This window comes from Euphorbia lathyris, chromosome 7, assembly GCF_963576675.1.
Source record: "Euphorbia lathyris chromosome 7, ddEupLath1.1, whole genome shotgun sequence".
Lineage (NCBI taxonomy): Eukaryota > Viridiplantae > Streptophyta > Magnoliopsida > Malpighiales > Euphorbiaceae > Euphorbia > Euphorbia lathyris.
In genome coordinates this window covers 39,794,209-39,821,177 of record NC_088916.1, presented here as the reverse complement: position 1 = coordinate 39,821,177, position 26,969 = coordinate 39,794,209, and the positions used below count along the sequence as shown (strand labels likewise).

General features: G+C 38.9%; 1 protein-coding gene and 2 non-coding genes across 5 annotated transcripts; 2 read left to right on the top strand and 1 right to left on the bottom strand.

Moving 5' to 3' along the window:
- The first annotated feature begins 1,564 nt into the window (after positions 1 to 1,564).
- Positions 1,565 to 1,671, top strand: LOC136201772 (small nucleolar RNA R71). Its single transcript, XR_010674114.1, has one exon. It is a non-coding gene; the product is annotated as a small nucleolar RNA R71 (small nucleolar RNA).
- Positions 1,672 to 6,596: 4,925 nt separating this feature from the next.
- On the top strand, positions 6,597 to 22,598 carry LOC136235608 (E3 ubiquitin-protein ligase UPL2-like). Of its 3 annotated transcripts, none has more exons than XM_066025407.1 (17): positions 6,597 to 6,783; positions 6,988 to 7,108; positions 9,575 to 9,670; positions 9,796 to 10,002; positions 10,151 to 16,736; positions 16,866 to 17,926; positions 17,998 to 18,297; positions 18,378 to 18,582; positions 18,979 to 19,253; positions 19,338 to 19,633; positions 20,008 to 21,115; positions 21,202 to 21,348; positions 21,449 to 21,529; positions 21,610 to 21,835; positions 21,949 to 22,088; positions 22,166 to 22,272; positions 22,367 to 22,598. In XM_066025407.1, exons 2-17 carry the CDS (start codon positions 7,013 to 7,015, stop codon positions 22,467 to 22,469), a joined length of 11,034 nt encoding a protein of 3,677 aa, XP_065881479.1. In that variant the 5' UTR covers positions 6,597 to 6,783; positions 6,988 to 7,012; the 3' UTR covers positions 22,470 to 22,598. The 3 variants fall into 3 exon arrangements, with proteins under 3 accessions (XP_065881479.1, XP_065881478.1, XP_065881477.1); XM_066025406.1 differs by having other exon boundaries at positions 6,894 to 7,108; XM_066025405.1 differs by having other exon boundaries at positions 6,598 to 6,783; positions 6,985 to 7,108.
- Positions 22,599 to 26,411: 3,813 nt separating this feature from the next.
- On the bottom strand, positions 26,412 to 26,518 carry LOC136201618 (small nucleolar RNA R71). Its single transcript, XR_010673965.1, has one exon. It is a non-coding gene; the product is annotated as a small nucleolar RNA R71 (small nucleolar RNA).
- Between the last annotated feature and the right edge of the window lie 451 nt (positions 26,519 to 26,969).

Genomic DNA, 26,969 nt, shown 5'->3' with positions numbered 1-26,969 from the left:
TTCTCATTCCGGGAGCTCATCATGTCGTGCCCAATTGCATCCCTCTTTATTTTCTGCCTCAATCTCCAAATCAAATGGATCCTCCTCCATTTCAATACTCAGGTTTCGTTCTTTAGTTTCCTAGAAAACATTCTCAACTAGAGAGTCAGTTATGATCAAAAAATTGCAACATTCATCATCAACAGGAAATTTTATAGATTTTAAAATGTTAAATTCAACTTCCTCGTTTTGAAGCCTGAGAATCAGTTTGCCTCCTTCTACATCAATCAGTGTTCGTCCAGTGGCGAGAAAAGGCCTCCCTAACAAAATCGGGACTTGATCATCTTCTTCAATGTCCATGATCACGAAGTCCGCTGGGAAGATGAACTGATCTACCTTGACCAAAAGGTCTTCCACTACTCCAACCAGACGCCTTATAAACCTATCAGCCAATTGAATTATGACTGACGTAGGCTTCGGGTCTCCCATTCCTAATTTCCTGTAAACAGACAACGACATAAGATTTATGCTTGCACCAAGATCACATAAAGGACGTTTAAAATGAACCTTGCCTATTGTACAGGGAATGCTAAAACTACCAGGATCTTTAGATTTTTTAGGTAATGGATTTGTTAACATGGCAGAACATTCTTGGCTCAGCATTACAGTTTCATGATCTCCTAATTTTCTCTTTTTAGAGATCAGCTCTTTTAAAAAAAATCCATACACAGGCATATTCTCAAGAAGTTCAAGAAACGGAAGGTTAATTTCTATTTTTTTAAACACGTTTAGCATCTTGGAATAATCCTTGTCTAACTTAGCTCTCCTAGAAGTAGGATAAGGCAAGGTAACCTGTGTTGGTTGTTCAGCAGTATCAGTAATTAAAGTTGGATCAGAAACACTTACCTGGGGAGCAGACGGGGTGGATAAGATATTACCAGGAGTGGGATTAGAAACCTCGTCTTGCTGAGGCACCAAGTCTGGTGCACTTACCTGTGTTCCGCTCCTAAGTGTGATTGCTCGTGCTTCCTCCTCTATAAACTTACTGATCTGTGTTTGAAGTCTTTGGCAAAAAGCTTCATTGCGTGCCAACCTCCCTTCTATGGCACTCATAATCTCTCTCAGGACATCTATACTTCTTTCTAGTTCAATCTCAGCACATGCACTTTGATATTTGTCCTGCTGCCAAGGCGTGCTATTTGATCCATACTGCTTTAGATAATGGATCTGTTCAAGTACTATCGGGCACTCTACGTTCTTATGCCCTTTGCTGCAGAGATCACAACTTGTGACTGGCTCTGGTGCTTTCATGTGAGCTACCAACACATCGACCTTTGCTGTCAGTGCTGCTATCTGAGGGTTTAGTTCTGAAGATATCCTAGGGAGCTCCTCAGCTGTTGTGCCTCTTCTCGAAGCTGGCTTCTCAACTTGCCAACATGCACTCCGTTCAACTAATTCTTGCACTAGATTGTATGCTTGAACTGCATTCTTGTTGAATAGATTTCCTCCTGCTGCTGCATCCAGAGAGGCACGACCGGCAGGAGATATTCCTGAGTAGAACATATCAATAAGTTGGTACTGCTAGTAACCATGGTGGGGGCACCATCTTAACAATTTCTGGAACCTCTCCCAGGCTAGATGCAGGTTCTCACTGTCGAACTGCCTAAACGAGGTGATATCGCTTCTGAATTGTGCAGTCTTTGATGGAGGGAAGTACTTTGCTAGGAACATTGATACTGTAGTGTCCTAGTTAGTAAGAGAGCCTAGCTCGATGGATTGTAGCCATTCTGCAGCTTCTTTTTTCAGAGAGAATCTGAACAGCTTCTGGAAGATCTGTTTAGATATGATGTCTTCGCATTTGAAAGTGCTGCAGTATTCCACGAATTTGTCAAGATGTGAGTTGGGATCTTCGTAGTAATCCCCACCGAATTGTCCCGAGTTCTGAATCATCTGGATCGTCGCCGGTCTGATTTCAAATGATGATGTTGTTATTGCCGGATCAAGGATGCCAGAGGTGTTTGTGGGCCACTTTGCCTTCAACAACTCCATGATCGACAAATCTTCGGCCATTGTGTCATTCTTTCACGTCCTACAAGAACAATTTCAGCTTTAAGAATCAAGATGCAATGATGAGTGATCCCCAAAACCTCGGTTCTTGGAATTCCAAACAATTATATAAACCTTTCACAAAGAGCAAACTAGTTATAAACAAAAATAGTCCCCGGCAACGGCGCCAAAAACTTGATGCTTGTAAAGTGTATAGCAATTAATAGGACAAGTGTATCCTATCGCAACAAGTAATATAGTGCTTAAGCACAAGATCGAACCACAAAGACTATTTATCACAACTAGTCGACCTAAGAAAGGAAACGTAATTGTTCAAAGGTTGAATAAGTTTGTGGATTGAGTAAGTAGATAAATTTCTAAAATAAAAGGGCAAGAGCGTTTGATAGTAGAAGGTTCGAATTAATGAATGAGATAATCTGAGATGGGATTTCCCTGATTGGCTTCTATGTGTGACTTGTTAGGATTTGGGTTTATATCCTAATGAATGATAATTGACAGTAATCACCAAATTAACCATGTGAAGATGACCAATCTCAAGTAGTCTATTCACATGCATTCGGTTGACGGCTTGATTGGGCATATAACCTAGGACATGCAAAGCATTAGTTTCTATGGTGATTAAGGCTAAAGTTGTAGCCCAGCCACTAGTCTGCACTCCTAGTGGTCTCTAGCGAGGTCAGGTTATGTTAGTTCGGACTAGATAGTTCATTGTTCAGGTCACTATCTATCTACTATCCTAGATTTATCATATTCAAGGCATTAGGTTCCAGACTTCAGGCTAGTTGATCATCATCGAATCTCATTCTAGCAATGATCCTATTCCTGATAAATCTAGGACATTAGGCACGCATAATCTAATCAATTGGAAGCAATTCCATAAACCTAAATCCCTAATCATGCATAGTTACGCAATCAATTCTATCCCCATCCCAGATTGGATGGGGATTAGTTCATAACTAAACCAACCAAAAAATTAAAGCATAGATTATCAACATAAATCATCATTAATCTGAATTAGTAAAAAGTAAGAAACAGAGTTAGGGATTAGAAGTCTAAAACCCGGTTTTTGTCTGATTCTGATTACAAAAGAGAACCTCCACTACCAATCTTCAAATAAAATCTCAACAAGTTACAATGGAAGAACTAAAAACTAAGAAAAACTGAATTTGGAAAAGAGGAAGAGGTGAAGAGGAGAAGGAAGTAAGGAGAGAGAGAAGAAGGAACCCTACCAAAGGAGAAGATGGCTTCTATTTATAGTGCAAACACAATTAGGGTCATTTTGGGCATTTCCCAGGGCCAAATTCGCGCTCAAAAGGTAAGGGGACGCTGGGGAAATGCTCCTCAATGTCTCGTCTCGTCGATACCAAAGGGGTCTCGATAAGACGACATGGTGTCTCGACGAGACACTAGGCGTCTCGCTGAGATACCACGCGATGGTTCCTTTTCGGAACCATCGATACTAAAATTCTTTCATCTATAACTGTGTCAAACATTGTAAATCCTGCTTTATAGCAGTCGAATGCAATATAAGGGATAAAGTTTACCAATTTTAACATCTATGTTTGGAATTTCTTATTGATTACATTAAAGCTGATCCTATGCATGCTACAAGGATTCTAGCCACAATGATTAAGCAAAAATACATTCTAAGCAAAGATACTAAAATTTATAAAATAAACATCCATGTAAGCAATGAAAATGAAGAAATGAAAATTTATATATATATATAAATTTCATTATAAGAAAAAAAGAAGTTAATAAGGATTCAGGGAATTCCCCTGGAATGGGAGCTTCGAGAACATCTTCGTGATCTTCGGGAGGGAAGACTCTCATCTAGAAGTGAAAATCAGCCTCAAGATATTTCTCCCGAAGAGTACGAAGAAACCGAACCCTGGATTTCAAGGAACGACTAAGGTGTTGTTTGATAAAACTGAAAATTAAGTGCTGAAAAAATAAGTACTGAATTTTTAAGTGCTAAATATTATAAGTACTGAAAATATTGAATGATATAATTTTTATAAAAGTATTAGTTGATAATGTTTAACTTAAAACGTTAAGTTAAATATTTTGACTTATCAAAATAAGTGATTTTAAACTTAATTAACCAATTTAAATGGTGGAGAAACAATCGTTATCAAACGCACTTAAATTAAATAAGTGCTTAACATCTTAATTTAAGTAATTAAGTACTTTATCAAACAAGGCCTAAGTCCTAGGGCCTTGGCATCCTTTACAACTTTGTCCATCTGCTCATTTAGGCTGGAGATTGTTCGCGCGAAGGAGACTGTGTTTAAGGTCTTCTCTGCTTTGAGAGATTCAGAGCTGCATTAGATTCCCGAGCAACTTTCAGACCTTTATTGGTCAGCTCCGTTCGGCCTTTCTCTTCGTCATTCTCAACATTGACATTTGATAAAAGGATTTCAATTTGGTATGAATGTCGCGTGTTCGATCCACGTTCATTGCACCAATTAATATCGGAATATTGATCATTTTCTGTTTGCTAGCTTCAAGTTACCCGAGGAGGAAGAAAACCGTCAGACAGGGGCCGGAGACTGGCAAACACTCTATGATGCTTAAGTCAGTAGTGAGAATACGCAACTTGAAAGCAGTTTGGTATGAATGTGTAGTAAAGAATTGTGTACATGTGATCATGATCTCCATGCTATTTATAGACAATCGTTTACATCTTAGTTTGTGCCTTCATACACTTGTCAACACATCATTGGTTCGCAACCTATAATTCCATAATGTTCTGAACTGAGCGTGTATTTTGAAATCCGAAGCTCATTTCCTTTATTTGTTCCTGAAAGGTCCTTCTTGATGGATGGACTGGCCTAATATAGCATTCAATAGGCTTGGACTTATTCGATTAAACCCATGATACTATTTAATACCATCGGATAGATTAGAAGGATTCAATTGAAAATTTGTGACAATTATTATACTCAATTTTAATGTTGGATCTCCCTTTAACCTATAAACATAAGTATAAGAAAATACTTCATTAGCAAGGCCCCGTTTGTTTGGGGAAAAATATTATGTTCTGAAAAATTTTATACAGAGAAAATTTTATACAGGGAAAATATTATGTATGAAAATAAAATATTTTTCAGTGTTTGACAACAACACTGGAAAATATTTTCCAACCAATAAAAACGTGAAAAAACACAAAAAAAAAACGTGAAAATTTGTTAAAAACACAAAAAGTAAAAAATGCGAAAATCACGAAAAGTAAAAAAAATATTAAAAACATGGAAAAACACGAAAATGTGAAAAAAATTAATGTTAAAAACACGAAAAACGTTTTTTTCACATTTTTGTCATTTTTTTGTACGTTTTCTTGTGTTATTAACGTTATTGTGTTTATTTTTTTTTGTATTTTTTCGTGTTTTCACGTTTAATTTTTCGGTTTTTCGGTTTTCCCCTTTTTCACGTTTTCTTTTTTTTTCGCGTTTTTTATTTTTCTCACTTTGTTACTTTTCCGTGTTATTCACGTTTTCGTGTTATTCGTATTTTTCATGTTTTTGTGTTTTTTACTTTTTCGTGTTTTGTTTGCATTTTTTCGCCTTTTCATGTTTTTTACTTTTTCGTGTTTTGTTTACATTTTTCGTCTTTTCATGTTTATCGCATTTTCACTTATTGTCACGTTTTTGTGTTTTAACATTTTTTATGTTTTCGTGTTTTTCGTATTTTTTCCACGTTTTTGTGTTTTTTTGTATTTTTCACGTTTTTGTATAGTTCGCGTTCTCACTTTTTCGCGTTGTTCATGTTTTGTGCTTTTTCAAGTGTTTGCTCTTTTTTTTTGTGTTTTTGTGTTTTTCACGTTTGTTCGCCTTTTCATGTTTTTGCGGGTTTTTTTTTCATATTCTCGTGTTTTATAATGTTTTCACGTTATTCATGTTTTTTCGTGTTTCATATTTTAGTATTTTTACATTTTTTAACGTTTTCCCCATTTTTCTCTAAACGCGTATGTTTTGAGGAAAATATTTTACCATTTTGAAATGGGTAAAACATTTTCCCTTATTTATTCCTTCATTTTCCATTGACTTGCCACTTATTTTCCTGCCCAAACAAACATTGAAAAATTAGAAAAATATTTTCCTGTAGAATATTTTCCCCCAAACAAACACGCCCAACAGAAAAGAAAGAATGGGAAGAAAATAAAACCGCCTTTTTAATAAAACGCGTAGGGTTAAAGAAGTCAATTAATTTTAATATTGCAAAACGCTAATTGAAAAAGCTCCTAAAAGGAGCTTTTTGTAAATTAGCGTTTTCATCCCAAAACTCTCTCTCAAACCTCTCTCCACCAAACACTCCCATCAGCGGTTTTAGTGGTCAAACCGCTAAAGTTGGTTAAAAACGCTCTTTTTAGCCCAAAACGCTCTTTACCAAACAGGGACTTTGTATCTGGAAGGTTAGAAGTTTTTTTTGAAATCAAGGTTAGATGTTAAACTGAGACGGACCAGCTTTCTAGTTTACAAATATTTCGGTTTAATAACAAAATAACAAAATATTATAGAGAAATTAAAATAAAAAGACCCAAACCCAAAACGCAACACAAACACAAACGAGCTCCCCAGCCCCACCGTTCTCTTCTCTTCTCAGCTTTGGGGTTTCGCCTCTCTCTCCGTAACAATCTCTCTCGCCTTCTCTCTTCTTCCTTCCCTTTCTTCTCTCTCTGCAGTTCACACTTCGGATGTGTATGCATCCATCTTTTCACTCTCTATCCTCTTTCAGGTTCTCTCTCTCTGCCTTTTTTTTTTGGTGATATTCATATTGTACCTGATCTATTGGCTTGTTTTTCTTTATTGCTTATAAAACCCTAACCTGCTCTTTGGGCTTTGTAGGGATTTCGTTTCTATTTGAACTGCGATTCTGAATTTATTATTGTGTGTTGTTGCCCTTTTTTCTTTTTTGCTTGGCTGCTTATTGCTCCAGTAGTTGAAAGTAGAGAAGTCGAGGCGTGATGGCAACAATAAGATCGAGTTTGCCATCGAGGCTTCGGCAGCTTTTGTCCGGTGAAAGCGTCATCGGCCCCTCAATAAAACTTGATTCTGAGCCTGTGAGTTTACCTCTCTTCTCTTCTCTACTCTCTCTCTCTCTCAAAATTATACTTAATGATTTTGTTTGGTTTTTGTATGCTTTCTTATGTCAAGTGTTCTGCAATATTATGTACTGTTTGGTGAATTCAGTAGGATTTTTGTTGACTTTATATATATCTATTCACAATCAGTGGTCGGCTTAATATTTTGAGTGTCTAGCTGGTGCAATAGTGAGTGTTATTGATTTTTTGGTCTAAAGTCTAAAGCAATACGTGGCGAATCGCTTTTAGTTTCACTTTCCCTTGATTGTCTGGTTTTAGCTTCAATGGAGCTTGCCTAGTATAGTATGCTCGTTTGGAGAAATTCTGGATGTGTATTGCCCTTACAAGCCTTGGAGTGCTTGGTTTATTTTTATTTTATAGCTACATGCTGTTCAGCTGGTCATAGCCTGGCGCATTTTTTTTTGTCCTGTTCTTTAGTTTGGGAGAACCAAACATTCGGGTATATGCAAAACCCAATGCCTATAGTCTCATCAACATTTTCATAGCTAGCAACTCTGGAATAGTTTACACATTGATTTTCTTAACCATTGATTTTGGTTCTCTAGTTGGAATTCTTGGAATTAATGCATGGTTTAGCATTAGAATGAACTAAGTTTGGTTACTTATGTTATGCCTTGATTTTTTGTTTACTCAAGTACCTTAACCTGGCATAATTTTTTTCGATCTGTTTTATGATCGCCTGTTTTCTTTGGGGCTTATAATATGTAATTTCCATTGCGCATTACTTTGCGTCATTGTGAAGTTGTGTCATTGTGAAGTCAGGAATTATAACGTTGAGGTCTTAATTTGGGAATTACTTTTGCTAAAATAATTTTACTTGAAATCTCACATATTCTAAATATAGAAGTTCATGCTGCTTTTGATCCTTTGTTATCTATCTTGAAGTGTCCATTATGAAACAATTTATTGATCTGCTAAATTATCCATTATGCTTATAAGTAATATGAAATATTTTCTCCCTGAAAAGATCTCTGGCTCCTATTTTTCCTGCTTCATATCAAACTAGATAGATTCTACCTAATATAGTTTGTTATCTGAGAAGCATACCTGGCTATCCCTGCAGTTCTCTTTTATTCTACTCTTTGCTTTCGGACTGCTAATTCTATCTGTCCTTTCTATTTGGAGTTTGAGAGTTCAAACAACAACAACAACAAAGCCTTAGTCCCGAAATGATTCGTGGTCGGCTAACATGAACCATCATATAAAACCGTGAAATCAAGTCGTGTCAGTGACACAAATTCTCTCCGTCCACTCTGTCCTATCCACTACCATATTTTCCTCAATCCCCAATAAACTCATATCACTCTTGATCACCCTCCAAGTTTGCTTAGGTCTTCCCCTACCCCTCACCACTACATCCCTTTGCCACTCTTCAGTCCTCCTAATCGGCGCATCAAGCGCTCTTCGTCTTACATGGCCAAACCACCTTAGTCGGTTTTCCCTCATTTTATTCTCAATAGATGTAACCCCTACTTTTGTCCTAATTATTTCATTACTCACCCGATCCTTTCTCGTATGACTACACATCCATCTCAACATCTGCATCTCTGCCACCGACATCTTATGATTGTGACAATGTTTCACTGCCCAACACTCCGTACCGAGTTTGAGAGTTCAAAGTCCAAATAAAAAGTTACGTTTTGAAATATTCTGTCATTTTACTTGTAATTATACTTTATCATCATTTGTGCTCAATAAGTGAGATGGCCATTTTTCCTTACAATAGGTAAGGAATCAATCCTAACCCCCCCACCCCCACCCCCATATTGAGTGCCAACAATTTAAATTTTGTCAGCTCTGCATCAACATCGAATACTATTATTAGAAATGGGCTTCTGAATTTTCTAGGCTAAATTCACATTATTCGATGTTTCTGTATTGGGTTTGTTGTGTTTGTGCAAAAAAGAGCTTGTTGACTTGATCTATCTTCTTCAAGACTGTACCATTTTATCCTTTACCATTTTGCTTTCCCATCAAATAGATACCTTAGGTGGTTTGCAAGCCTTCTAAAAAGGCATTTAAGGTAACATATACTCCCCTAATAATGTTATGATAGTTAGGTATATTTTTTTTTTATTATTATTTTCTTGTGAATAAGCTTTATTTTATTTATTTATTCACTCTGAAAACAGTCCAATCTTTTTGTGCATTACATGGTACTATTCTTTTGGCAATGAAGGTAAAAGTAGAGTCAAACGTGCTAGATGAAGTTAAGAAGTTGATGTATAGTCCTAGATTATTGAAGTTGGACCTGGAGATCTATGCCTCTAGATATTGCTATTTCACATTTTATTTTCCTCTTTCACAATATGTTGGAACTTTTCCAGAACGGTTATGGTGAATGGCAAAGAAATGATTCATACTTTTTTCTTCTCTTGCATTATTTGTTTGTGCAAATTGTGTGACATGTATTGCTTATTGCAGCCTCCTAAAATTAAAGCATTCATTGACAAAGTGATTCAAAGTCCATTGCAAGATATAGCAATACCCCTTTCTGGCTTTCGTTGGGAGTTCAGTAAGGTAATCCTATATTGTTCTCTATTTCACCTTTTCCTTGGACTCCTTCCTTTCCCACCCATTTCTTGAAAAAATAAATGTGCTTATTGAATGCTGTATTTTCATCATTGGAGGAATTTTCATCACAGGGGAATTTTCATCATTGGAGGCCTTTGTTTCTGCATTTTGATACTTACTTCAAGACATACTTGGCTAGTAGGAATGACCTTCTCTTGTCAAATGACACTTCAGAAAATGATAGTCCATTCCCAAAAAATGCAGTTCTACAGATACTACGTGTGATGCAAATAATTTTAGAGAATTGCCACAACAAGAGTTCATTTGAAGGCATAGAGGTATGTTGTTGATTGACTGTAGACTGATTCATTCTATTCAGAAGTTCTTAAAGTTGTGTTTTTCGTATTTTCTAACATGTTCACTTTATTTTAAGCATGTGTGAACATTGATTCATCTAACCTGTATATTGGTTAATTTCCCTTCCAGCATTTCAAGCTTCTACTGGCATCAACAGATCCTGAGGTTCTAATAGCTACACTAGAGACACTTTCGGCTTTTGTGAAAATCAACCCTTCTAAACTGCATGGCAGTGCAAAGCTGGTTGGTTGTGGCTCAGTCAACAGCTATCTGCTATCCCTTGCACAGGGCTGGGGAAGCAAGGAGGAAGGATTGGGCCTGTATTCATGTGTTATGGCAAATGAGAGAAGTCAGGAGGAAGGGTTATCTTTGTTCCCTTCTGAACTGGAAAATAACAATGACAGATCTCAGTATCGGATTGGTTCAACCCTATATTTTGAAATGCATGGTCAAAATGGCCAGAGTACAAAGGATATTAGTGGCAATGCAAGCTCTTCTAGCTTGAGAGTTATTCATATACCAGATCTTCACTTACGTAAGGAGGATGATCTGTTAGTTATGAAACAGTGCATTGAGCAATACAATGTGCCTTCCGACCTTCGGTTCTCATTACTTACAAGAATCAGATACGCCAGGGCTTTTCGTTCCCCCAGAATATGCAGGCTGTACAGCAGGATTTGCCTCCTTGCTTTCGTTGTGCTTGTCCAGTCCAGTGATGCAAATGATGAACTGACATCCTTCTTTGCTAATGAACCTGAGTACACAAATGAGTTGATTAGGATTGTGCGATCAGAGGAAACTCTACCTGGAACCATTAGAACCCTTGCCATGCTTGCCTTAGGTGCTCAGTTAGCTGCTTATTCAGCATCTCATGAGCGGGCACGGATTTTGAGTGGATCTAGTATCAGTTTTGCTGTTGGGAACCGCATGATTCTTCTAAATGTGCTACAGAAGGCTGTTCTGTCTTTGAAAAACTCCAGTGACCCATCTTCTCTGGCTTTTGTTGAAGCACTTCTTCAGTTCTATTTGCTTCACATTGTTTCATCTTCAGCTTCAGGGAGTAATGTTAGGGGATCAGGAATGGTTCCTACATTTTTGCCTCTTCTAGAAGATGCAGATCCCAATCATATGCACCTTGTCTATTTGGCTGTCAAAGCCCTACAGAAGCTCATGGATTACAGCAGCTCTGCTGTCTCACTGCTTAGGGAACTTGGGGGAGTAGAACTTTTGGCTCAGAGGTTACAAATTGAAGTACACAGAATTATTGGCTTGGCTGCGGAAAATGATAATACAATGATTGTTGGTGAATGCTCAAGGTATAATGATGATTTTATCTACTCACAGAAGAGGCTGATTAAGGTTCTATTGAAGGCGCTTGGGTCAGCTACATATGCTCCATCGAACAATACCAGATCCCTGAATTCCCATGACAGTTCTTTACCTTCTACACTGTCACTGATATATGGGAATGCTGATAAATTTGGGGGTGACATTTATTACTCGGCTGTGACTGTTATGAGTGAGATCATTCACAAGGACCCAACTTGTTTTTCTGCTTTGCATGAAATGGGTCTTCCTGATGCCTTTTTATCCTCAGTGGTAGCTGGATTGCTTCCTTCTTCAAAGGCTCTTACTTGTGTTCCAAATGGTATTGGTGCCGTATGTCTTAACGCCAAAGGATTAGAAGCAGTGAGAGAAACCTCAGCTTTACGGTTCCTTGTGGATATATTCACCAGCAAGAAATATGTCTTAGCAATGAATGAAGCTATTGTTCCTTTGGCAAATGCTGTTGAAGAGCTTCTGCGTCATGTTTCTTCACTGAGAGGAACTGGTGTTGATATAATTATCGAAATTGTTGATAGGATTGCTTCCTTCGGAGATAATAGTTCTGCAGGATCATCCGAGAAGGTTAGTGCAGATACAGAAATGGAAATGGATTCTGAGGTCAAGGAAAATGACGGGCACTGCTGTTTAGTTCGTGGAGCCGATGCAGGAGCCGAAGGCATCAGTAAGGAGCAGTTCATTCAACTATGCATCTTTCATCTGATGGTATTACTTCATAGAACAATGGAAAATTCAGAAACATGTAGATTGTTTGTGGAAAAGTCTGGAATTGAAGCTTTACTGAAGCTTTTGTTGCGGCCAAGTATCGTGCAGTCTTCCGAAGGGATGTCTATTGCTTTACATAGCACCATGGTTTTCAAAGGGTTTACTCAGCACCACTCTGCTCCTCTGTCACGTGCATTCTGTCAGTCTCTTAGGGAACACATAAAGAAAGCTTTGGATGGATTTGACAAAATTTCAGGTTCCTTTCTACTGGATCCAAGGACAACACCTGATGGTGCAATTTTCTCTTCACTTTTCCTTGTTGAGTTCCTTCTGTTTCTTGCTGCTTCAAAAGACAATAGGTGGGTAACTGCACTGCTTACAGAATTTGGGAATGGCAGCAAAGATGTTCTGGAGGATATTGGCCGTGTGCATCGTGAAGTTCTTTGGCAGATAGCGCTGCTTGAGGATGCAAAACTTGAGGTGGAGGATAATACTACTAGTTCTACTGCTGAGTTGCAGCAGTCTGAAGTGAATACAAATGAAACTGAAGAGCAACGATTTAATTCCTTTAGGCAGTTCCTTGATCCATTATTGAGGAGGAGGACATCTGGCTGGAGTATCGAGTCCCAGGTGTTTGACCTTTTAAACCTTTACCATGATCTTGGACGCGCTACTGGATTTCCTCAAAGATTGAGCACTGATGGTCCTTCACATCGTTTTGGATCAATTCATCAACCACCACAATCTGAATCTTCAGATGCAGCTGGAGCTGCTAGTAAAAAGGAGTTTGACAAGCAGAGATCATATTATACTTCATGCTGTGACACTGTGAGGTCACTTTCTTTTCACATTACACATTTGTTTCAGGAGTTGGGGAAGGCAATGTTACTTCCTTCACGTCGTCGAGATGATACTGTGAATGTTTCCCCCTCTTCTAAAGTTGTGGCTGGTACTTTTGCTTCCATTTCACTGGATCACATGAATTTTGGTGGTTATGCAAATCCTTCTGGATCTGAGGTATCAATATCAGCCAAGTGCCGCTACTTTGGCAAGGTTATTGATTTCATCGATGGCATTCTCCTGGACAGGCCAGATTCTTGTAACCCAATATTGTTAAATTGCTTATACGGGCATGGAGTTGTTCAGTTAGTTTTGACCACATTTGAAGCTACCAGTCAATTGCTCTTTGCAGTCAATAGGGCTCCTGCTTCTCCTATGGAGACTGATGATGGAAATATTAAACTGGATGACAAGGAAGATGCAGATCATTTGTGGATTTATGGTCCGTTAGCTAGCTATGGTAAACTTATGGACCACCTGGTTACATCATCATTTATCTTATCTCCATTTACAAAACATTTGCTCGCCCAACCTTTGGCAAATGGTGTCTCACGAGTTCCAAGGGATGCTGAAACATTTGTTAAGGTGTTGCAGTCTATGGTACTAAAGGCAGTGCTCCCTGTTTGGACCCACCTTCAATTGACTGATTGCAGTAATGATTTCATCAGTACAGTTATTTCTATCATTCGGCATGTTTATTCAGGGGTGGAAGTGAAAAATGTGAATAGTAATACTGGTGCTCGTATTACTGGTCCTCCTCCAAATGAAACCACTATTTCAACTATCGTGGAGATGGGGTTTTCCAGGTCTAGGGCAGAAGAAGCTCTAAGGCAAGTTGGATCCAATAGTGTAGAATTGGCAATGGAATGGTTATTCTCTCACCCTGAGGAAATTCAAGAAGATGATGAACTTGCTCGTGCACTTGCCATGTCTTTGGGTAACTCAGAAACAGAAGCAAAGGAAGATGATGCACATGTCAATACTCAGCAGGTCGAAGAAGAGGTGGTCCAACTTCCTCCTGTTGATGAGTTGTTATCAACTTGCATAAAGCTTCTGCAAGTGAAAGAGCCTCTTGCTTTCCCTGTTCGTGACCTGCTTGTGTTGATTTGCTCACAAAGTGATGGGCAATATAGGTCTAATGTCATCTCATTCATTCTTGACCAAGTGAGGGATCAAAACCTGAATTCAGATGGCAGAAATAGTACCATGTTGTCTGCTATTTTTCATGTTCTTGCCTTGATTCTTCATGAAGATTCACAAGCACGAGAAATTGCCTTAAAGAATGGTCTAGTTAAAATTGTATCTGATTTGCTATCACAATGGGATTCTGGTTTGGTGGACAAAGAGAAATGTCAAGTTCCCAAGTGGGTTACAACAGCTTTTCTTGCCATTGATCGCCTACTTCAAGTGGATCAAAAATTGAATTCTGAAATTATCGATCGGTTGAAAAAGGACGATGTAAACAGCCAGCAGACATCAATCAGTATTGATGAGGACAAGCAAAACAAATTGCAATCTGTATTAGGGTCACCTACAGAGCAGATAGAAGCAGAAGAACAGAAGAGACTTATTCAGATTGCTTGCCATTGTTTAAAGATCCACCTTCCATCTGAGACAATGCATGCTGTCCTGCAGCTATGTTCCACCCTCACCAGAACTCATTCTATTGCTGTCTGTTTTCTTGAAGCTGATGGTGTAAGTTCACTGCTAAATTTGCCAACAAGTAGCCTTTTCCCTGGATTTGACAATATAGCTGCTACTATCATTCGTCATGTCCTTGAGGATCCCCAAACTCTTCAGCAAGCAATGGAATCTGAAATAAAGCACAGCCTTGTGGCTGCTGCTAACAGACATGCAAATGGACGGGTCACTCCACGCAATTTCCTTCTAAATTTGAGTTCTGTCATCTCCCGAGATCCAATGATTTTTATGCAGGCTGCACAATCTGCTTGCCAAGTTGAGATGGTAGGTGAAAGGCCTTACATTGTTTTGTTGAAGGATCGTGAGAAGGATAAAAGCAAAGAAAAAGAGAAGGAGAAAGCACTGGAAAAAGATAAATCACACCCAACTGATGGAAAGTCTACTTTGGGCAATATAAATACAGCGGTTTCTGGAAATGTGCATGGGAAAGTTCATGACTCGAATTCCAAGAGTGCTAAAGTACACAGGAAGTTACCACAAAGCTTTGTAACAGTAATTGAGCTTCTTTTGGATGTAATTGGTAGTTTTATTCCTCCCACAAAAGATGATGCAACGAGAGATGTGCCACATGACATGCCGGCATCCACTGATATGGATGTTGATGTTTCTGCAGTTAAGGGGAAAGGAAAAGCCATTGCTACTGTTTCTGAAGAGAATGAAACCACTAGTCACGAAGGTTCTGCACTTCTAGCAAAAATTGTATTTATCCTGAAGCTTTTGACAGAGATTGTGTTGATGTATTCTTCATCTGTTCATGTGTTGTTGAGAAGAGATGCTGAAATTGGTAGCTGCAGGGTTCCTCATCAAAAGGGTTCAGCTGGTTTGTGCAGTGGCGGAATATTTAACCATATCCTTCACAAGTTCATTCCATATTCTAAAAATGTGAAAAAGGAAAAGAAAATGGACAGTGACTGGAGGCACAAGCTGGCAAGCAGGGCAGTTCAGCTTTTGGTGGCATGCTGTGTTCGCTCAACCGAGGCAAGAAAGAGAGTGTTCGCAGAGATCAGTTGCACTTTTAGTTACTTTGTCGATTCTTCTAATGGTTTTAGGCTACCAACCAATGATTTACAGGCATATGTTGATCTTCTGAATGATGTATTTGCTGCCCGCACACCTGCTGGTTCATACATTTCATCAGAGGCTTCTGCCACTTTTATAGATGTTGGCCTTGTTAGGTCTTTGACTCGGACACTTGAAGTCTTGGATCTAGATCATCCTGACTCACCTAAACTTGTTACTGGACTTATTAAAGCACTAGAGTTGGTGACTAAAGAACATGTTAACACTGTGGATTCTCATATTGGAAAGAATGAGAACTCGACAAAGCCTTCTGCTCTGAGTCAATCAGGGAGGGCAGAGAGTATTGTTGGCATATCCCAGTCTACAGAAGCTGTTCCTCAATCAAATCACGTTTCTGTGTCAACTGACCCTGTTGAATCATTTAATGCGGTTCAAAACTTAGGACGATCTGAAGCTGTTGCAGATGATATGGAACATGATCAAGATATAAATGATGGTTTTGCCCCAACTACTGAAGATGACTATATGCAAGAAACCCCTGAGGACATTAGGGGCCTGGAAAATGGGATGGATACTGTTGGAATACGATTTGAAATCCAGCCTCATGGACAAGAAAATCTTGATGATGATGAAGATGAGATGTCTGGGGATGATGGGGATGATGTAGATGAGGATGATGAGGATGATGATGAAGATGAAGATGATGAGGAGCATAATGATTTGGAAGAGGATGAAGTGCACCACTTGCCACATCCTGACACAGATCAAGATGATCATGATATGGATGATGATGAGTTTGATGAGGAATTGTTGGAGGAAGATGATGAAGATGAGGAAGAAGACGACGATGGAGTTATACTTAGGTTGGAGGAGGGTATTAATGGGATTAATGTATTTGATCATATTGAGGTTTTTGGTAGAGACCATAACTTCCCCAATGAAACTCTTCATGTCATGCCAGTTGAAGTTTTTGGTTCTAGACGTCAAGGGCGAACTACATCCATCTACAGTCTTCTCGGCAGAAATGGTGACAGTGTTACTCCCTCACGCCATCCCCTTTTAGTTGGACCCTCATCACCAAGCTCTACCTCAGCTAGACAATTAGGTAACCTCTTTCGCTAGTTCTGTCTTTTCTTTCACTAATTTCATGTAATTGATATGCCTGCTGGTTGCACTTAAAAAAGAAATTTGGGTTTTAATTTTGCATCACCTGATTGTCTCTCTTTCTCTGCAGAGAATGCTCGTGATGTACTTTCAGACAGAAACCAGGATAACAATCCATCCCAGTTGGATTCTATTTTCCGATCATTAAGGAATGGGCGTCATGGGCATCGTTTGAATATGTGGAGTGATGATAACCAGCAAAGTGCTGGATCTAGTGCATCTGTGCCTCAAGGCCTGGAGGAGTTACTTGTTTCTCAACTGAGGCGACCAACTCCTGAGAAGTCTTCTGATCAGAACACAACAGTGGAACCTAAAAGTAATGGCGAGGTTGTCCAGTTGCATGGGCCAGATGCAACACAGCCAGATATTGCTGTTGACAACAATGTGAATAATGGGAGCAGCAATATGCCTCCTTCCTCTTCTGTTGCTTTGGGTGGATCTGGCATTACTGAGATGAGACCAGTAACAAGTGACTCTCAGACACAGTCTGCAGAAATGCAGTTTGAACAGAATGATGGTACTGTACGTGATGTTGAAGCAGTGAGTCAAGAAAGTAGTGGAAGTGGGGCAACTTTAGGGGAAAGCCTCCGGAGCCTGGATGTTGAGATTGGAAGTGCAGATGGCCATGATGATGGTGGAGAAAGGCAAGGGTCAGCAGACCGAATGCATTTGGATCCACAGGCAACTCGGACTAGAAGAGTGAATGTTTCTTTTGGCAATTCTGCTGCTGTAAGTGGGAGAGAGGCATCTCTTCATAGTGTCACTGAAGTTTCAGAAAATTCTAGCAGAGAAGCTGATCAAGATGGACCAGCAGCGGAGCAGCAAATTTCTGGTGAGACTGGTTCAGGATCAATTGATCCAGCATTCTTGGATGCCCTTCCTGAGGAGTTGCGAGCTGAAGTTCTCTCAGCACAACAGGGTCAAGCGGTTCAGCCTTCAAATGCTGAACCACAAAGCAGTGCAGATATTGATCCAGAGTTCCTGGCAGCCCTTCCTCCAGATATTCGTGCTGAAGTTTTAGCCCAACAGCAAGCACAAAGACTTCATCAGTCTCATGAACTGGAAGGTCAACCAGTTGAAATGGACACAGTCTCCATCATTGCAACATTTCCATCGGAATTGCGTGAAGAGGTACATTTTGCTATAGTTGCATGAATTTGAAATATGAAATTTAAGGCACCAACTCGATAATTTTTTCTCAGGTTCTCTTAACATCTTCTGATGCTATTCTTGCCAACCTGACACCTGCCCTTGTGGCGGAGGCTAACATGTTACGTGAAAGATTTGCACATCGTTATCATAATCGCACACTCTTTGGAATGTATCCTAGGAGTCGTCGGGGTGAGTCTTCTCGACGGGGTGAAGGCGTCGGGTACAATCTGGAGAGAGCTGGCAATGTGTCTCGCAGGTCTGTTTCTGCTAAGCTTGTTGAAGCTGATGGAGCTCCATTGGTTGAGACCGAATCTCTTCAAGCAATGATTCGGGTGCTTCGCATTGTTCAGGTACTCATATACTAGAAAATTCTTTTTCTTATCCCTGTTTAGCCAACTCACCGATGACAAATAAATAACTGGTTTTGCAGCCACTGTATAAAGGTTCTCTGCAGAGGCTTCTACTGAACTTATGTGCTCATGGTGAATCTAGAACTGCTCTTGTGAAAATACTGATGGACATGTTGATGCTTGATACTAGAAAGCCTGCTGCTAATTTGAATGCTTCTGAACCTTCATACCGGCTTTATGCTTGCCAAAGCAATGTTATGTATTCTCGTCCACAATCTTTTGATGGTAAAGTGGAATTTCAAATTTTATATTTAATTGGCCCTTTCCTATTTGTGAGCTTCTTTCAAAAATATATTTATAAAAAATCATTGCAAACTGTGGTTGGTTATAATAGTATATGTTCTGGCAATTTTGATAGTGTTGTTAGCATGCATGAGTTTCCTTTGTCAGATTATTTTGACCTATGTTCTGCAGTCCCTCTTAAGTTGAATGTAATACGGAACGTTGGAGTGGCTTATTATCCTTTTAACACATGTTTTCATGATGTAGGTTTGATATCAGAAGATCATTTTTCATTTGAAAGAAGTTTCACTTGTTTGTAGGAATTTTCTTGTTTCTTTCCCATGATTTTGTTTTATAGTGATATTGGTTGTTATAATCATCATTTTATTTGATATATAGGAGTCCCACCTTTAGTTTCACGGCGTATCCTTGAGACGCTTACTTACTTGGCTCGGAATCATCCCTATGTGGCAAAAATTTTGCTTCAGTTTAGGCTCCCCCTCCCTGCGCTACAGCAGCCAGAAAATTCTGATCAGTCACGTGGTAAAGCTGTGATGATAGTTGAAGAGTATGAAACAGATGTAAAGCAGTATCAGGGGTATATATCAGTCGCATTGCTTTTGAGCCTCTTGAACCAACCTCTTTATTCAAGGAGCGTAGCTCATCTTGAACAGGTGATGTTTTGCACAGTTGACATGCTATTTTCTATTTTAAATTCACTTTTCCATGTCTGTAGCTGAACTATAATCATTCTGCAGCTGCTTAACTTATTGGAGGTAATAATAGACAGTGCTGAATGCAAACCAAGTTCATCAGATAAACCTGTGGCTGCTATTGAGTTAACATCTGCTCCCCAATTCTCGACATCAGATGCTAGGACAAATATGGAACTGGGGAGTGCTTCTGCCGAAGTTACTGTTTCATCATCGACAGCCACTGATTCCTCCAAATCTGCTGGTTCTAGTGCAAATAATGAATGTGATTCACAAAGTGTGCTACTGAACCTGCCTCAAGCTGAACTTCGGCTTCTGTGTTCATTCCTTGCACGGGAAGGGTATGATGATATTTAGAGTTATACTCACTTTTTTACTGGTGCATCATCTTTCTTTCTGATTTTGCCTGCTTATTTTTATTCTCATTCTCATGCTATACTGTTTTTCTTGCCTGTATCTTCACTTATTATTTTCTATGTGTCCATTAATCTTTTTGTTCTTTTGGATGGGTAAGAGGATAGTAAATCCAACTCTTGGTTCAATATGCCAATTGTGGACTTGTGTGCTTGTTTTGTGGATCAAGAGGAATGGAGCCGATGATATTTGTGAATAAAATATCCTTTAGCAGTTGTCTTTTCTTTACATTGTTTATCATTTCCATTTCAGTCACTTGGACTTATCCATAGTATTTAATTTGGCATATTTGTCTCTCCAGACTGTCAGATAATGCGTACACTCTAGTGGCAGAGGTAATGAAGAAGCTGGTGGCAATTGCACCTACACATTGTCATCTTTTTGTTTCCGAGCTTGCAGATGCTGTACAAAATTTGACTAAATCTGCAATGAATGAGCTGCACCTTTTTGGTGAAGAAGTGAAAGCACTCCTTAGGACTACATCTTCTGATGGAGCTGCAATTTTAAGGGTACTGCAAGCGTTGAGTTCGCTTGTTACATCTCTAATTGAGAAGGAGAAGGATAAGCAGGTCCTTCTGGATAAGGAGCATAGTATCTCTCTTTCTCAACTAGGTGACATCAATTCAGCTCTGGAGCCTTTGTGGCTAGAACTGAGCAGTTGTATCAGCAAAATAGAGGGCTATTCAGATTCTACATCAGATTTACTAGTTCCAACAACTTCTACATCAAAACCATCTGGTATAACTCCTCCACTCCCTGCTGGTTCTCAGAACATATTACCCTACATTGAATCCTTCTTTGTAATGTGCGAAAAGTTACATCCTGCACAGCCGGGTTCGAGTCACGACTACAGTGTGGTTTCTGAGGTTGAAGATGTGAGCACTTCTTCTCAGCAGAAAACCTCAGGCCCTGTCTTGAAAGCAGATGAAAAAAATGTTGCGTTTGTGAAATTCTCTGAGAAACACAGGAAGCTCCTTAATGCTTTCATCCGTCAAAATCCTGGATTACTTGAGAAGTCCTTTTCGCTTATGCTGAAGGTTCCGCGTTTTGTGGATTTCGATAACAAACGTTCTCATTTCAGATCAAAAATAAAGCATCAGCATGATCATCATCAAAGTCCATTGAGAATTTCTGTGAGAAGAGCTTATATTCTTGAAGATTCGTATAACCAACTTCGTTTGAGATCAACTCAAGATTTAAAGGGGCGGTTGACTGTTCACTTTCAAGGAGAGGAAGGTATTGATGCAGGTGGACTTACAAGGGAATGGTATCAGTTGTTATCTAGGGTTATCTTTGACAAGGGGGCACTGCTTTTTACAACAGTGGGCAATGAGTCAACTTTTCAGCCAAACCCCAACTCTGTTTACCAAACTGAACATTTATCTTACTTCAAATTTGTCGGGAGAGTTGTGAGTATTGTATTTTTGGATTATCTCTCTCTCTCTCTCTCTCTAATTATCATGTACTCTGTCATTTATGCTTCTCAATCTTACAGGTGGGGAAAGCACTTTTTGATGGGCAGCTCTTGGATGTTCATTTCACCCGATCTTTCTACAAGCATATTTTGGGAGCTAGAGTTACATATCACGACATTGAAGCTATCGATCCTGATTACTTTAAAAACCTGAAATGGATGCTCGAGGTATGTTAGAGTTGTCTTTTTCTTGAGCTTTTGCACTCTCGGTTGTTGCTTGCATGTTTTGATTTATAATCACTTAATGGATTAAATTTTGGTTTTGCAGAATGACATAAGTGAAATTCTTGACCTCACTTTCAGTATTGATGCTGATGAGGAAAAGCTTATCCTTTACGAACGGACAGAGGTAACTATCTTCCCCAATTTTTCTCTTACACTGATTTTCCTCTGATGTTATATCAATAAATTCTCGTGTACATAATGCAGGTAACTGACCATGAATTGATTCCTGGTGGACGTAACATTAAAGTTACAGAGGAGAATAAGCATCAATATGTGGATTTAGTTGCTGAACATCGGTTGACTACTGCTATTCGTCCTCAAATAAATGCATTTATGGAGGGATTCAATGAATTGATTGGTAGGGAATTAATATCCATTTTCAACGACAAGGAATTAGAACTTTTGATAAGTGGGCTTCCGGATATTGATTGTAAGTTTCTTGTAGCTGTTCCTGTACATTTTAAGATTTTATATCATAATTTTCTAACCTGCAATATTTGTGTTGAGGCTCTTAACAAGTGGTGTTGAATTAATGTATTCCAGTGGATGATATGAGAGCAAATACAGAATATTCGGGGTACAGTGGTGCATCCCCTGTCATTCAGTGGTTTTGGGAGGTTGTTCAAGGGTTCAGCAAGGAGGACAAGGCTCGTCTTCTGCAGTTTGTCACAGGCACCTCCAAGGTATTTATTTCACTTTTGCTGGATTTGGTTCTTGGAAGTGTGAAATATGAGTTGTTAACAAAAGATTATGATTGCAGGTACCTTTGGAAGGGTTCAGTGCACTTCAAGGGATCTCAGGGTCGCAGAAGTTCCAAATACACAAAGCATATGGAAGTGCTGATCATTTGCCTTCTGCTCATACTTGGTAATCTTTCTTTTCTTGTATTCTCATTCTTATTTGTAGAAAGTATTGTGTATTTGTGTTACTGACAGAGAGAAATGATATTTTAATCATGCAGTTTTAATCAGTTAGATTTGCCAGAGTATCCATCTAAGCAACATCTAGAAGAGAGATTGCTGCTTGCCATTCATGAAGCCAACGAGGGTTTTGGGTTTGGATAAATTTCAAGTGTTTGTCATGTAGATAATATGAAAAATGCTTCTTATGCTGAGTTAGTTGTTAATATATTGTACAGTCCAATATTTATTATGGGAAATGCTTCTGGCAGTTTTTAATTTTGCCAATTTTTACTTCTTTCCAATTTTTCTATTTTTTTTTTTTTTGATATAATAGCATCTCTACCTTGTAACTTCTATTCTGACATTTCAATAGACACCCAAATATTCGAGCAATGATAATCAAAAATCATAAAGTTGCATGAAGTTAGGGCTCGGCACAGTTCCAGTTCAATCTTCAATCTTCAGAATGGAAGGTTAAATTTTCATACATGTTAGGGAGTTTATAGAAGGTATAAAGGTTTATGTGGTTGTGGTATTTAAAATTGTCATTTATCCTATATTATTCAGTAACATTTGCCTCGTGAGGTATTCTCTTATGTGATATTTAATCCAATCTTGGATAAAAAATTAATTGATGTGTTCAAAAATTGTTACGTGATATACTTTTTGATTTGTGGCTCATTATTGTTTTAATTATTATTTTTTCATACTTTTTTTTTGAAAGACCTTATAGATTTAATAAGTGCATAAATAAGAAAAAAAATCTTTTTTTTTTTTTTTGATAATAGAAAAAACATCTCTTATTAATGAAGTTTATATGGGTTTTTAAAATAATTGTCTTGTGTACAAATTATGTATTAAAAATTATAGTGTGAAGAAATTAATAAATCAAATAATTTTTTATTCAAAATGAGTTAAACATGATAAAATTTTGGAGGCTTTAACCATATTGAAAATATTTTTACAAGACAATAAAAAAATACAGATCAATTATTTTATGCAACTTTAATTGGAAAAATAAGACGGAAAATGACATCTAAAAAATAGTTACCCATTATAATTTCCATCCAAAATTCTCAAACCTCTCAAATCCTCTCAATTTTTTTTGGATTTTCAAAAACCTGACCTAAAATATCAACAACAATAATAACAACAAAGCTTTAGTCCCGAAATGATTCGGGGTCGGATAACATGAACCATCATATGAAATCGTGCAATCAAGCCGTGTCAGCGATACAAATTCTCCCCCTCTACTCTGTCCTATTCACTACCATATTCTCCTCAATTCCTAATAAACTCATATCACTATCGATCACTCTCCTCCAAGTTTGCTTAGGTCTACCCCTACCCCTCACCACTACATCCTTTTGCCACTCTTCAGTCCTCCTAACCGGCACATCAAGCACTATTCGTCTTACATGGCCAAACCACCATAGTCGGGTTTTCCTCATTTTATTCTCAATAGATATAACCCCTACTTTTGTCCTAATTATTTCATTACTCACCCTATCATTTCTCGTATGACCACACATCTATCTCAACATACGCATTTCCGCCACCGACATCTTATGAATGTGACAGTGTTTCACTGCCCAACACTCCGTACCATATAACAATGCTGGTCTAATTACCGTGTGGTAGAATTTTCCCTTCAATCTATTAGGCATGCCGGGGTCACAAAGGAAACCCGTAGCACTCTTCCACTTCGCCCAACCAGATTTAATCCTATGAGCAACATCCCTATCTACTTCTCCATCCGTTTGGATAATAGATCCTAAATACCAGAAGCTCCGAGGTCTGAACAACTCTCCCATCTAGGGTGATTGTCCCTGCCTCCCTACTCCTATCGTTGCTAAACTTACACTCCAAATATTCTGTCTTACTTCGGCTCAACTTAAAGCCTTTAGATTTTGAAGTTTGTCTCCATAGTTCCAACTTCCTCTCCACACCTTCTTTCGTCTCATCAACCAACACAGTGTCATCTGCAAACAACATGCACCATGGTATACCATCTTGAAGTGAACTTGTTATCCCATCCATAACGATGGCAAAAAGAAATGGGCTTAGTGCAGAACCTTGATGCATTCCAATCATAATAGGCAACTCTTCAGTCTTCCCAACACTGGTACGTACACTCGTGCATGCTCCCTCATACATGTCCTTTATGATGTCAATATATTTCCGCGAAATGCCATTCCTTATTAAGGCCCACCAAAGTACTTCTCTTGGTACCTTATCATATGCCTTCTCCAAGTCAATGAAAAGCATATGCAAATCTTTCTTCTTATTTCGATAGTGCTCCATTAATTGTCTCATTAGATGGATGACTTCCATAGTTGATCTTCCCAGCATAAAGCCAAACTGGTTTTTCGAGATCTTCATTGTCCTCTGTTAGGCATGAAATTGACTACATTTTAACGTGTTAATTATAATGAATTAAGGGTGTTTGTAGTGTTTTATTGCAAGAAAGAGGGTCTTATAGGTGCTTTTATGCAGATAAGGAAAGGCTTAGCCGAATAGACTGGAAGCAGCCTGTTCGCACATACCAAGAGGAGATTTTGAGCGGATACTTTTCTAGTACCGTTTTGGACCCTGTCCTTTCCTTTAAATAGAGGTAGTAAGGAAGGAAAGGGATCACACTTTTTAGAAAACACAAATATAGACCTTACGGAGGAAGGAGAGCTCCATAGATGGAGTTTCAGAGCTTTAAACTAGCAGATTGCTCACTCGCCAGTATGAGTGAGTAATCCTTTTGAATGGGCTCGACCAGTCGGGGTCGGTAATGTAAGTTTCCCAAGTCTAGTAATGAATGAATGATGTTAATGCAGGAAGTGTTTGTTGAGGCTTTATATTCCAATGCTTATGCATGTATGCTTGTGTTAGATGAATGATAGGACACTGCTTTCATCTTCACCGAACGCTCTATCAAACATCCAACCCCGAAGCAGAAATGTTAGGTGGTTTTATCAAGGGTTTTCTCATTTGAAATGCTGCTTAAATCTTAATGCAAGAAAGAACAAACCTGTAGGACGCTATTGGTTTTAGTAAGTCTTAGAATCTTAAGAACACACGAGAGTTGACTTAAGTGAGTGTTAAAGCAGAAACCTTAGCTTCAGTTGCATCATTCATGACTTATTAGGTTGTTTGGATGCTTGCAGTAACCTGTTCCGCTATGCTTAGCCTGTTCCCTTTATTATCATTATCAAGTAATCAGTTTCACACGCAAAGCAACTTGTTTAGTCACTAGTTTTCATAACTACCAACATCTGTCAATATAAAAGAATCACACACTACGAACACCCTGTTCTGCAAAGTATTTCTTGTAAACTTTGGTCCTCAATCCCTGTGGATATTATACTTCACTTATCACTTTATTACTTCTATCTAGTGCACTTGCTAGAGTCCATTCAGGAGACAACAAGTTTTTGGCGCCGTTGCCGGGGGTTGAAAGCAACAAATTTTATACGAATTTTTTTGTGAAACAAGGTGTTTTTAATCTGTTTGCTAAATAGTGCAGCCAGAAGGAGTCTTTATCTGTTTATGCGCAGAGCTGGACCTCTTGTTTTTCCTATCGATCTCGAGTTAGAGAGAACGTGTAGACGAACCCGAGAGGGAGCTCGACGTGCAAGACAAAGAGAGCGACGAAGAGAAAGAAGGATGGCTGGAAGGGTACCGCCCGAACAACCAGTCTAACCAAATCAGGAAGAAGAGGGAGAGAATAACAACTGTCCTGTTATGAGAATCAGGGACTATTCGAGGCCAACCACGGAAGGACATTCGTCGTGCATTATGTTGCCCAACGAAGGAAACAACATGTTTGAGGTGAAAGCATCTATGATACAAATGTTGCAGGCAGCAGTACAGTTCAATGGATACCAGTCAGAAGATCCAAATGGGCATATCTTGGAGTTCATCACACTATGCAACACTTTCAGATCAAACCGAGGCGTTTCTAACGATGTGATCAGGCTAAAGCTGTTCCCTTTTTCTCTAAAAGATAAAGCAAAGAACTGGTTGAAAAACTTGCAACCAGGAACGATCAACACTTGGGAAGAAATGGCCAGCGCATTTCTGATGAAATATTTTCCACCGAGACAGGCCATTAAACTCAGAAACGAGGTATCCCATTTCGTGCAAGAAGAGGATGAATCCTTAGCCGAGGCATGGGAAAGGTACAAGGAACTACTAAGAAGGGTACCTAATCATGGCATCCCCATGTGGATGCAGATGCAGAACTTCTACAATGGAGTCACCAACATTTATAAGATCCAGATCGAATCCATTGCCAATGGAAACCCCGAAGATCTTGAACCACAAGCTTTGTATGACCTTATCGAGAGAGTAGTGAGCACGAGTTATAACTAGCACTCCACCAGGAGTGAAGGAAAAAGAGCAGGAAATAATGATGTTGTGTCAAAATTGACAAGCCAGGTGGAACAGCTTGCCAGACAGCTCGGCAAGATAAATGTGTCCTCGATCCACAACGAACCACCGTTCAATGATATATGTGATTTTTGTGGAGGGCTTCATTTTAACATCAACTGTCCAGGAGTCAAGCAAGGAAAAGGTGCACAGGCAGAATGTGATTATGCAGGGTATAATCAAAGGAATCCACCGAATCCATACTCTAACACATATAACCCAGCCACAAGAAATCATCCG